This window comes from Aptenodytes forsteri, unplaced genomic scaffold (genome assembly GCF_000699145.1).
Source record: "Aptenodytes forsteri isolate BGI_AS27 unplaced genomic scaffold, ASM69914v1 Scaffold578, whole genome shotgun sequence".
Lineage (NCBI taxonomy): Eukaryota > Metazoa > Chordata > Aves > Sphenisciformes > Spheniscidae > Aptenodytes > Aptenodytes forsteri.
In genome coordinates, this window is record NW_008795139.1 from 277,032 (window position 1) to 289,561 (window position 12,530).

Below are 12,530 nucleotides of genomic sequence, written 5' to 3' on the forward strand. Positions count from 1 at the left end.
GGGTAGTAGCGGGTTACGCCGGTGGCGCTGCCGAACACCTGCCAGAGCAGGGAGGGATCCTCCTTCCGGTTCTCGATGAAGACGTCCTCCAGCGCCTGCGTCCAGTTCAGCTCGTTGAGGATGACGGTGGCTGTGGGGGGCAGAGCCAGGGGGGTTGGGGAGGGGGGGGGAGGGGGGGAGCAGCGGAGCCTGGGATGGGCTGGGGGGTGACAGGAACCACGGTGTCCCCGTGATGTTGGCAGGGAGGGAGAGGCGGTGTGTCCCCTCTGCCCCTTCCCATGCAGGAGCCCACAGGGGCTTTGCAGCCGCTCCCACGGGGCTCCAGCATCAGCCTGCTCCTTGTCCCCAGAGACGGGAGCCACCCTCAGGGCTCCCCTGAGCGCTCACTGTCCCCGTCCCCTGGCTCTGGGCAGGGACAGCCACCGCTGGGGACAGCTGGCTTGCCATCTCACCCTCTTCCTGGCAAAACACCCTGCTCCTCCCGCCACCATGCCAGCCCCGCTCCCTGGGGACAGCCACCAGCTGGGAAATCAAGAGGTTGTGTCCCTGCGGGGCCACGTAGAGCCTCCCCGGGCCCCGCTCTGCATTCCCACTGGCCTCAGCACCTGACGCAAAAGCAATTAAGATGCCGGCAAACAGCGGTTTTAAATTATTCAGCTATTAAAGCAAAAGATAAGCTGCTGGCAGCCCCAGCCTGTGATTAATCAAGAGGAGCTGGTGGAGCGTGGGGGAGCCGGCATGGCGAGGCAGGTACGGGGCTGGTTGGCCACTGGGGAGGCTGCCTCAGGGACAGCAGGACCTCGCGGTGCTCACAGGGCCCTTCGGGGCACCCCAAACACTGTGGGTGCCCTGAGCTCTGGGCAGGTGTGGAGAGCCCCCCAGCATCCCCCCAGCAGCCCATGCTGGGCCGCCCTGGGACCATGGCACGGAGGAGCCAGCCATGCCACTGTGGGCAGGAGCGGGCAGCCGGTGGCACCCCCAGGCCAGGTGCTGCTCCCTCCTGGGGGACCCTCAGTGCATTTTTGGGGTGCAAGAGCTCCCAGAAGCGGCCCCTCTCCTTGGCATTGGGCAGAACAATCAGTGCAGTGCTGCAGGGGAGCTGGCGTGCATTTGAGGAGTATATTTAGCTCTCCCAAGGCTTCCTCCCACACTTGTCCCTCCTCGAAACACCATCATCACCCGTTCAAGCCTTCGCCACAGCCCTGAGGTGCTGGCGGGACGGGGGCAGGTTTCACCCAGGGTGAATCCCAGATCCCTCCATCCCAGCACCACTGCTGAAGAAGACTTCTCCTTCCCTCAGGCAGCTGTGCCTTCAAACCACGATTTACTCCGTCCGTATCTCCCCAGCCATTTCTCAGTGCCGTGCCCACACAGAGCGCTGTTATCTGGGCACTTAGGATGATTTCTTGTTTGGCTCTGTCACAGGATGTGGTTTTTCCCGGGAGAAGGGGCCGCGAGCAGGCTGCCAGGCTCCTGCCTGCCGGGAGCAGCCCCGGGCAGCGCCACCGGCCCTGGCTGGGTACCATGCTGGCCACTGACACATCCCTGACGGCCTCGGCAGCGCCTGCACCCTCAGCCCCTCGGGGCCCGTCAGCCAGGCTTGTGCCAAATGCAGCCCCTATACCCTCCCTGCATACAAACACAGCCCCTATAACATCTCTGAGCACTAATGTAGCCCCCATATCATCCCTGTGAACAAACACAGTCCCTATATCCTCCCTGTGCACAAATGCAGCCCCTATACCTTCCCTGTGCATGAATGTAGCCCCTACACTCTCCTCATGTGCAGAGTGATGAGCTGTTGCTCATCGGACGGGAGGCTCTGTGTCCATGGTTGGGATGGCTCCTGTCCCCCTTGGTCGAGGCCAGAGCTGCCAGACCCCCCAAAGACATCCCCGTCCCTGTCCCCATCTCGTCCCTGTCCCCATCGGGGTGAGCCCAGCCCCGCCCCACCAGCGAGCGATTGCAGATTTAATTAAAAACGGCACAGTAAATAAAACACATATAGGATGTAATTTGTGTGTGTAGCGAGGGGTGACGGTGGAGGGCGTCTCCTCAGTGGTTTAATTAGCATGCCAGGCAGCGACAGTACCTTTCTGCCGGGTCCCACCGGGGAGATGCTCCCTGCCTGTGGCTCTGCAGGGACTGGCCACGCTTGCCGGTGTCCCCATGCCCGCACCCCAAACCTGCTCTCTGGGGTGCAGTGGCTGAGCACCCTGCCCTGCACCCCAGCTTTTCAGAGCACCCCGGTGTGGCCGGGCATGGTCTGATCCCTGTGCCCATGCACCGCTGTACCCATGGCTGCGGCCCCTTTCCCCACCTGGGACCCCCCACCGCCCCATCCCCTCTCCAGCATCCCTCTCCAAGCAGCTGCAAGTCCCCGGAGCATGTTAATCTCCAATTTGCTCTCGTCCCACGGCCGAGCGGGATGATTTATGTGGCCGTGGCAGGGCATCAGCCGCGGGGTCAGCTGGGGAGCAGGGGTGAGGAGTAATGAATATTTCATCCCGCGCAGCCCACCCCACTTGCCCGCCCCCCGCTCGCATGATGTGCTTCATTAGCTGCCTGGCCTGCACTAGCTGGGTAATAAAACTAATTGAAAATTTCTAATCCACTGCCGCCGCCACGGTGAAATTGTCGCACCGATGCGGCTCTGAGCACAGCCGTGACGGTAACGAGGCCATGTACCGGGAAAGCACCGCTCAGGGCAGGAACGTGAGCTGTCACCGCCGTGACCACCTGGGAGCCCTCGGCAAGTGCCACCGAGACAAGGGGGTGCGGGGGGACAGTGGTGCCGTCAGTGGTGCAGGGAGACGAGGGGTACCCCCCAACAGCAGGGTCTGGGGCTGGGTGCAGGATGTGGCCTGCAGGTGCTGGAGCATGGTCTCCAGCCGAGAGTGGTCCCCAGCTTGGTTGCAGAGCAGCCACTAGAGGGAAATGGAGACCTACTGTCACCATGTGCCACCGCGGCAGGGTGAGGTAGGAGAGAGCTCTGGAAGCTCAGGGACTGTGTCACCTCTCGGCGGGGACTGAAAGCTGGTGTGGTACGTCCTATCCCATCTGTCCATCTACCCATCCGTCCATCCCTCCCTCCCTGCCCGCTCCCGAGCAGGCCCACAGACCCAGGCCACCTTTCTGGAGCAGCCCGTGCCCTCCGGCAGCCGCAGGGGCACGGCCACGGGGCTGACACCCCCTGCACACTCCTGGCCGCGGGGGCTGCCCCAGGGCGGCATCGCACTGTCCTGCAATCGCCCTCGCTGCCTTCCTGCAGGATTTCAGCTGCTCCCCCTCCCTTTTCATAACCTCAGCCCCAAGCAGCCCGAAGCCAGTGAGGAAGCATCCCTGCTTCGCCCTCTCCCACCCCTCAGCCCTGTCTCGCTCCCTTCTATGAGCAGGGAGTTGCCGTCTCCGTAATTGCTCCTGCACAGAGCTGTTCGGTGCCTCTGATCTTCTCCAGCTCCCGCTTTGAACCTCCTCGAGCTCCGGGAGGATCACAGCCACGTGGGCACAGCCGAGCTCTACCCTGTGCCATAATTACCATTTCTCCTTTGCTCTCCATCCCTTCCCAATAACCCCTAACCCCCGATTTGCCTCTTTGGCCCATGCTAAGATCTTGAGGGTCCCTGGGGAGGGACACGTTGTCAACTCTGTCCTGACACAGTGACTGCCTCTGCTCAGTGCCCACCCGGCTGGGCACCAGCCTGCCCCGGCACCAAGACGCAGCTGGGGCACCCCGGGAGTGACGGTCCCCGGGGCTGCAGCACCCTGAGCAGGAGAGGTGGAGGCTGAGCCCGGCCTGGCAGAGCAGAGCGGAGCGGATCAGGTGAGGAGGGGCACTCACAGCCTTTGTAGATGTCCGTGGGGATCTGCACGGCAGCGTACGAATAGTTAACCTTGGTCTTGAAGTTGGCGTCATCGGTGAACTCCAGCTTCAATGAGTTGGACTTCTCCCTCTCGATCTCTTCTCCATCGGGATCATCCTGGGGAAGGAGCAGAGCACATGGGGTCACCTGGGGGTGCCAGCCCTGGACACACGCCGGGAATGCCGCTGCCCAAAGCCCATCACCAAATATCCCCCCGCGGAGACTGGCAATGATGGTTCTTGTGCCGCATTTGGCCCACAGCCCGTGCCAGCACCGGTGGCACAGGGGAGTGGATGTCAGGAGCGGGTGTGCACGAAGGCGAGCGCTGGTTACCCTTGCCTCTCCGGCTTTCGTAGCACGGCAGGTATTAAATCAGACAAAAAAAACCCCCAAACCGAAAAAAAGCCTTGAAAATCAATTAGCAGCAAAAGGCAACTATCAAAGAACAAATTAAAACGGAGTGCAGCTTAGCACTCTGTCAATAAGCAATGCAAACAATATTTAATTATGGTGGAGAGACGGCGAATTCCCCACTGCCGGCGCCGGAGCACGCTCCCTTGCCTTCCCAGCCCTCCTCTCCCTTCCTGGGGTCCTTCTGCCAGTACGGCACGGGGGTAAAACCCCTCCGGCAAGGGGGCTGAGCCGGTGCAGGCAGGACAGCCAGTGGCTGCAGGCAGGGGGACAGGGCTGGAGCCAAGGTGCAGGGCCACACGGGGTAGCGGGAAGAAGGGGGTGGCCTCGCTACAGAGCTGGGGAAATTGCCTTTGCTATCCCGCCGGGAGCAAAGAAACCCGGGAGAAGGTGCTGGCTCCAGGCTGTCATGTCCCTGCCACGAGCCCAGTGGCCGGGGAAGGCTGTTTGCAGACGGCTGTGAGATGCTCAGGATGGGGAGGAGGATGCTGCTGCTGCAGCATCTGCCCTTTGTGCCCCCCGAGCTACAACTCTGCTGAAGAGGGGACAAGTGCAGAGCTGCCTGCTCTGTCTGCGGGCAGGAACAGGCAACACAGGGGCAAGGACATGCCAAGCCCGAGCTGGGGCACAGGATGGCTCCAGCCACCCTCCCATGGCCCCGGCTGCGGGAGCAAAAGGGGAGGGGGGGGGGGGGGGGGGGGGGGGGGGGGGGGAGTCTTTGAGCCGCCCGGCGAGGGAGCGAATTCCCCTTGAGAAGCAGCTCAGTGCCTCTCCCTTTGTGCCTCCCCCCGAGTGAAGTGCCTATCTTGGAGCCCGTGTAAGGCCGTCTGATTGCGGTAGCAGAGATCAGCCCCGGAGAAACGACAGCGGACGTGACTGGAAGCGCGAGCAGCTCCAGGCAGGGCTCGTGCGGTGCCGTGCCAGGGACGGCCGCCCGGAGGGATGCCCCATGCCGTCCTGCGGCAAAGAACCCCGGCACCAGCAGGGATAAGGGGTAGGGGATGGTCCCATCCTGCTGTCCTCGATGGCCCAGCGCACGCAGCTTTCCCACTGGCCAGGCTCCTCTCAACAAAACCCAAGGGACAAAAGATCTGAATTTCTCATGGGAAAAGCCATGCATTTAAAGGAAAGTGATGTGTTTGGGAAATAAACTATGAAGCTCATTTAACACCCATCCTGGCCTCCTCCCTGTTTCCCCTTCACAGACAATGCAGAGAGATGCCACCTCACCTGCGCCAGCTCCGGCCGGCCACCGAGGCAGTGACATTCCCCTGACATTGTGAGGGGTGGCCAAACCATTCGCCACAGCTCGGGAGAATAACAGGATTGATATGCGAGGTTTGGGCTTTAATTCCAGACGATGGATTGCGAGCGTAAACACGCCGCTGAGCCGATCCCAGTGCTGGAGCTCCAGCCATCCAGAAAGATGCTGAACTCAATTACAGCCGCAGTAGCCAAACGGGAGGCAGGCAGGGACTGTCCCCACCTCCCCTGAGCCACGTCGCCAAGATCAAAATCCAGATTATGCTCTCAATTTCACGTAAATCCAGAGAAAAGGCACAAAACTGATTGCCGGACCCCCTGCAAAGCCGCAATGCCGCAGCAGAGCTGGCACCCTGGCTGCGTGCCGGGCCAGGGGCTATCCGGAAAGCGGATCCGGCCCCAAGCCTGCCATCAATGTCGGATTCAGGTCTCTGGGGGAAAGCAGCTGCACACACAATAGGTCGCCCCTGCCAACCTCTCTGAGCACTAGACGGTGATTTAGAGGCGTCTGCTGAAAACAGGCTTTAGATGGGATAAAGCCGTGGCCCCGAGGACACCTGCAGCACCAAAAACTCTGCTTTGACACTAAAACTTTCTTTTCCTGAGCTCAGCGAAGTCCTGGTGACACCTCCCTGTCCCTCCCCATCTCAGACCGACGGGGCACCTGCCCAGGTCCAGCCCATCCGCTACTCCCGCCACTACCGGCAGCCGGGAAAATCCAACCCTCCCTATTTCCCCCACACTGGCATGGTTATTCCCCACTTCACCAGAGCTGGAACTACTGTATATAATCACCGCTCCTCTGTTTATCATTATTCCATTATATCACCCACTTCTGAGGGGCTAATTTGTATTCTGCCAAGTTCGGCGCTGTCTGGCTGCTCTCATTCATGTAGCTGTACAGAGGCATATGTATAGATCTCGAGACAAGTATACAGCTATCTATACGTAGGACACTTCATGCATCACTGACACCTATACGGCAAACAGACCCATGGAAAGAGCTGGTGTTATCCAAGCTACGTTTATCCTTTATCCGTAAATCTCCTGACCTCAACCGAGTTATTCCTGTTTAAGCCAGGCTGAATTTGGCCCCTGAAATGGGGTCATTTCCACCCAGATGAAGGCAGGCAAAGCCGTCACCAGCCCAGGCAGGGACGGGAGCATCTCAGTGCTAGGCTGGGGCTACAAGGAGCCACCTTGGGAAGGTGGAGGAGGAAGAAATTCTGTGTTAAATTTATATTAGAGCAAAGGAGAAGACGATTCAAGTTCTCCTGGATTTACACCGGTTTAACTGCGAGCATCTCGGCAGGCCCCCAGCCAGATTTTGCAGCATTTCTCATCATTACATTTCAAAAGAACTTGGAAACATCTATTTATCTGTTACAATATGTACAACATAACACAAATAGATGCTACAGTTTGAATATATTATTTGCTACACACCATTAGAAATCGACTCCATGGCAATATATAAATATTATACATATTTATTGCTTCAGCAAGTCATCACGCGCCGAGAGCTTTTGCCATCTTCAGTGCTTTAGCAGCTGGGTTGCCAGTCACAACATTTTCTCTTGAGTCTCCCAAAATGATGGACAGGGGGCAAAACCCAGAGATGCCCCAACACCCAGTAAGCACCAGTGGCACCACCCAACAGCTTTGCTGGAGGCTGCCACGCTCTCGGCAAGTACCTGCCCTCCATCACATCCAGGCTGGTGCTGGCTGAGAAGAGCCAGCCTGCCCACGGGCACAAGGACTATCGGGGGGGTCCCCACTGGTGATGGGGTTTGGAGCTGCGGATCAAGCCGGGGATGTGACCTGGCGCAGCAGCGATGCTTCGGCCAGGCAGCTCCCACGGATGCAGACACCCCCGTTCATTGCTCATCTCCATGGGAACGAGCCATCACAGCTAATGATGACTGCTTAAATGGTAGCACCCATGACAAACGCAGGGCTGATCCGGCTAGTGGCGCAGGTGGCAGCTCCAGGATGCCAGCTGGGGTTTCGCAGCTCTGGACATGCCGGGTAGCCGCAGTCTTCCCCCGCGGTGCTCCTCCTGGTACCCTCGGCACCAGCAGAGCTCCTGCGAGCCGCATCACCCCGACGGCATCCCTGCATCCCACATCCTGCCCCTCACACGCCTGATCAAGAATATATCGCACCGAGATCCCAACACACCCTTTTAAATTTCCCAGGGGCACCCATCCATGTTAAGTCCGGAAAAGCCAGCGAAATATTCATATCGACATGCTGCGATTACTACTAATAATGAATGTAAACGGGATGTGTGGCTCAATTCACCTGCAAGCCTCAAAGCCTTTGCAAAGGTGGGGGGGTTCATTGCTGTCCTTTGCAGGTGAGGGGAAATGAGTCCCAGGGCACGGGACCATTTGCCCAAGGTCACGCGAGAGGCCAGGGAGAAGAGTGGTGACAGCATGTACTTGTCCACCTCCTGGGGCTCCGGGTGGGGGGGTGTGTGCCTTCCTGCCCGGCAAAGCCCCTGGCTGCGCCCGCACAGCACCCACCGGCAGCATCGCCTTGCGGCGGGACCCAGGGGCTCCTTGGCAGAAGTGTTTTGTTGTTGTTGCTAGAAAATGCCATTTTTTTTTGCAAGAAAGGGCCAGCTCTCAGATCTGAACAGCACACGTTCCCGCTCTCCCTGCGCAAGCTGTCCTGGGGGAGCCTTCTTCTGAGACAGAAAGATTTTGAAACCATCCAAACAAAGCACTCCACCCCATTTGGGGAGTCCGAGGAAACGTCAAAACCCCTTCTTTTCCCCAAATTCAGAAGGAGTTTTTTTCCCTTAACCGCAAACCCACCGCTGCCCTGCGCCAGCTCTCAGGGCAAGCAGGGCAGGCTGAGCAGAGGGGCTGAGCCCACCCCTGGGGCTGCGGTCCTGCCCTCTGCCCCCTCAGCAAGCTCCAAGGCACACGGCCAAGAAACTCCAAGCCCACACAAAAGGGCCTTTCTCCTTCTTAAGTATCTCAGCTTTTCCTGAAATGCGACAATTTAATGCCAGGGAGGGAGACGGTGTGTTCTTCAGCCACGTTCCTGCTTTTACAGCAGCCCAGGTTATAAATAACAATCAGCCTCTCCCGCCAGCCTGCTCCCCTATCCCCCTTCGCTTTTTTTAATCTTTGCCAAAGGTACTGTTTAGAGATCTTTCTAGACTATTTATTTTTAAATTACCAGCCAGAGGAAAGAAGAAGGGGAAAAAAAAAAAAAAAAAAAAAGAAAAAAGGCAAAAGAAAGAAACTTCTGGGGCTGATAGCTTATCGGGAGAAAATCCAAATGTCACATTAGTTGAGAAAGTTGGAAGATTAAATTTTCCAACACCCTTCATCTGCTGCTGACATTTAGGGGCTTTTCTTTCCCTCCTCCCTCTCCTCGCTGCATCTCCCGAGCAGGGTGAGCAGCGAGCGGGCAGCCCCTGCCTGCGGCCGGCAGTCCCTGCCTGCGGCCAGGACCGACGCCGTGCTCTCCCCTGCCTCCCCTGCACCGGAGGCTGCAGAGGCTGGTGCACAGCTTCCCACCACTGGCCCCTTTGCTCTCACCCCTCCCCAGGGACTTCGAGCAGGCGGGTGGGTGCCAGAGGGCTGACCTTGGGGTGAGCAGTACCTTCACCTGCAAACCGCGTGCCCACGGAGGAGAAGTGATGACGTTCGGTTCAGAAGGGGACAAAATGACACGATCCCACTTCTCTTCATCACATCAGCCCTGCGTCCTGCAGAGAGGACGGGGACAAGGACCAGGGCTTGCACAGATGTCCCCAGGGGTGGATGCCGAGCCCTTACGGACACTGTACTGCCACCGGGAACATCTCTCCAACCATGGGAGGAGTAGCAACAGCAAAACCTCTCATCCGCCACTTTACAGCCTGGGAACCAACAGCTCCTGGCTGATACGAAGCAGAAAATGAAGCCTGTAACGTGGTCCTCCAGCCGGGACCTGGGCATGGCTCCATCAGCTCCCACCAGAGAACAGCACATCCCGGGGGATTTTGGCCTTAGCTGTGGCTTAAGCATCATCCCCTGCTGTAAACACAATACTAAAGATGGAAAATCACTTTATTTCTGCATTGTTCCGCCTGTGATACCCAACTGAGAGCGTCTGCTGATTTGAACACTTCTCCCCGGATAAACCCCATAGCCCTTGCTAGTGGGGAAAGGTGAAAACTTTGCTTCTGCAAACATTTTGAGAGCCTTGGGGACCCCCAGGAAAATTTTCTGCTGTTCCCATTTGTTAAAAACCACTTGGAAATCCAAAATCTGTTTAGGAAGATAGTGGAGCTGAGGTGCAAGCAAAATGAATAGGAAGCTCATTTCTTTCTCGCTGTAGTTAAAGCCGGTGTTAAGGCTTGTGAATAAGCCCCAGTTACGTTGAATAGGCATTGTCCATCAGAACTAACCCCATTTCAGCTAGATCCTGCTCAATTTAAATATAAAAATTGAAGCTAAATAAAGAAAAGATGGAAAGAGTGCTATTTAGTTCCATTCAGACCTTCGGGTATCATCTCCCTCCTTTTTTATTTCAGCATCACCTTTTCTCTCCATTATTTTTGCTGGAATTAAATTTGCTGGGATTTCACTGGGAAGCAGCAACAGCATTGATAGGGAAGCACCCTGCCTGCTGAACCCACAAACCTCGGCAAAAGGACACCCCCGATTTTGCTTGATTTTTTCCCCAGAGGAGGACTGAAGTCGGTGTGGCTGACGACAGATTTGCAAGGCTGTTCCTCCCCGATGACACGCCACCTCCCTTGGGGAAGGGCCGGGGACTGGGGAGCTGAGCCCCATGGTTCCCTGGGACACGGTGCCACACCGCGGTGCGTGGTTTCTCCCCAGTGTCCCACGTGCTCGGAGGGCTCGGCGGGCACAGCTCCGAGGTCGAGATGCCTCCTATTTCCCAGTCCTGCCTAAGGTAACCAGGATGCTCTCCTCGCTTGCAGAAATGGCTAATCCCAAAGCTAACAGCTAGGAGTTGCCAGCTCAGACCGCCGCTGCCAACACCGGCTGGCCATGGGCAGCCGGGACCAATCAGGGTAACACCGGGCATGGGGACGTACAGCTCCCCTGTCCCCTGCCCTGTGGCAGTGATGGCAAAAGCCCTGCCGAGCCTCATGGATGCATCAGTCCTGTTCCTCAGCCCGCCGGGCAGGGAGCTGCACTGCTCCCTGGGCTGTCTCCTCCTGCCTCAACTGCAAGCCAGCTTTTCCTCTGCTTCTGTCCAAAATCTGCTTTAATGCATTTTAAGCCCATTAGCTCCGTCCTCTCTGGAGCGGCCATGGAGAGCAGGATCCTCCCTTCCCTCCTTTGGCAGCTTCCCCCAGGCTGGGGAGGGACAGGAGACATCCCCTGCTCTGAATGAGCAGGACCGTGAGCAGGGAGACCTGCTCGGGAGAGCAAGTGCCCTCCCCTTCGGTCACAGCATCTGCTCGACATCTCTCTTCCACCTCCCAGACTCTGTGGCTCCGGCCTCCCCTGTCAAGGAGCCCTCCTGCTGTCACCGCCTGGGGACAATGGCATGGGTGGTTTGACAGTATTTCTGCTTTGAAGGCATCCATCCTCTGCTCCAGCCTGGAGGCTCTGCTCTGGGGCATCACCTCCAAGGTGGGGTGAGAGGAGAGCCGGAGCTCGGCGCAGGGTGCATCGCTCGAGCTGGTGGGACCCCATCAAGCCTGGATCCTCCCCTCCCTTCTGCATGGGGCCTTCTGAAGGCTCGTGGGTTCACCTGAGCATTATTTTCAGATGAGGCCGTGTGGTTTGCAAGTGGTTTGCTGCCAACGCCATGTGCTGCTGCTCCTCCCCTCCTGCTGCAGTACTGTCCCCCGATGGCACATCTGCTGCTGGCTCTACCTCGGGGCGAGGACAGGTCCCGGGGCACCGCGCTGGCTGGGGCTGCCCCCAAACCCCCACCCTGCTCAGACTGGGGCTCCCGGCCAGCTCTGAGGACACCGCGACGCGCCCGCTCCCCAGCGGCCCCGCACTGAGAGCGTCACCGACCTGGCGAGCCCCTATTTCAGAAGGATCCCACGGCACAGCACAACATAGGAGCCGGGTTACCCGTCACCTGCCAGCAAAGCGGGGTGCCGTGGGGCAGCAGCCATTGCCGGCGGAGCGCCCTGCGCCCACGGCGTGGCACCTGAAAGTTGTCATCGTCACCATGCGGAGGAGCCGGCAAATGCCAGCCCCCTCGGGAGCGCCGGGAGAGCGGAGCTGTCAGGTCTGTATTTAAAGCACTGATTGCCAGAAATCACAGGTCGGCTGTGCCGGGAGGGGGGCAGAGAATTAGATTCAGTCTCTAATTAAAGGTTTGCTCTTCATTTGAATTTCAGATGCCAGCTTTAATTTTAGAAACTTTTGCAGGCAGCGGAGCGACTGGCCCACCTGCCTGCTGCCGGGCCCGGTGCTGGCAGACAGATACCGCCACGGCTTGGCTGGGGGGGACACGGCTGCGCACTGGGCACTTGCTGCCCACCGCAGAGTCTCGTTACGCCAGCTGTAACGAATGCTGTGCCATGCCCCCCCGGTACGGTGCTGGGACAACCCTGGCAAGGGGCTCAGCGCAGGGCCGGGGTGGTGACTGTGTCAGCGGTGCAGCAGGGACGGTACTCACATATTCAGTGTCGGCCTTGGAGTCATAGTACTCGATGTCTTCCTCCTGCAGAGAAAAGGGAGAGCGGAGTTAGTGCTGGGCAGGGATGGGAATGGCAGAGGGGTCCCTCCCCGCTACTCATTCCCTTGGAACCTCCGTCCTGCTGCTGGCAGACACCACATCGCTCGGGACCAAACCCTACCCACCCCAGGCTGTCCCTGGGACATGGTCGGGACCCCACATCCCCCTCGTCCGCCCTCCAAGGACCGGCCATCACCTGCCACGCTTCCCTCCGCTTATGGCTGCCACCGAGCCCCAGCAGCGCAGGGCCACGCACAGCCTCCGCCACGGCTGAACAGCCCCGCGACGGTGCCGCCGGCATGACTGCTGCCTCTG

At 58.7% G+C, this 12,530-nt stretch overlaps 1 protein-coding gene across 1 annotated transcript in view; it reads right to left on the reverse strand.

Annotated features, from left to right (window-relative positions):
* Positions 1-12,530, reverse strand: part of CACNA2D2 (calcium voltage-gated channel auxiliary subunit alpha2delta 2) — a 204,513-nt gene that overhangs the window by 21,549 nt on the left and 170,434 nt on the right. Inside the window, exons 4-6 of the mRNA XM_009278506.1 lie at positions 12,156-12,200; positions 3,842-3,980; positions 2-130 (exon numbers count right to left, since the gene is read on the reverse strand). Coding sequence (XP_009276781.1) covers positions 2-130; positions 3,842-3,980; positions 12,156-12,200 — 313 coding nt within the window. The remainder of the gene's footprint in view (position 1; positions 131-3,841; positions 3,981-12,155; positions 12,201-12,530) is intronic.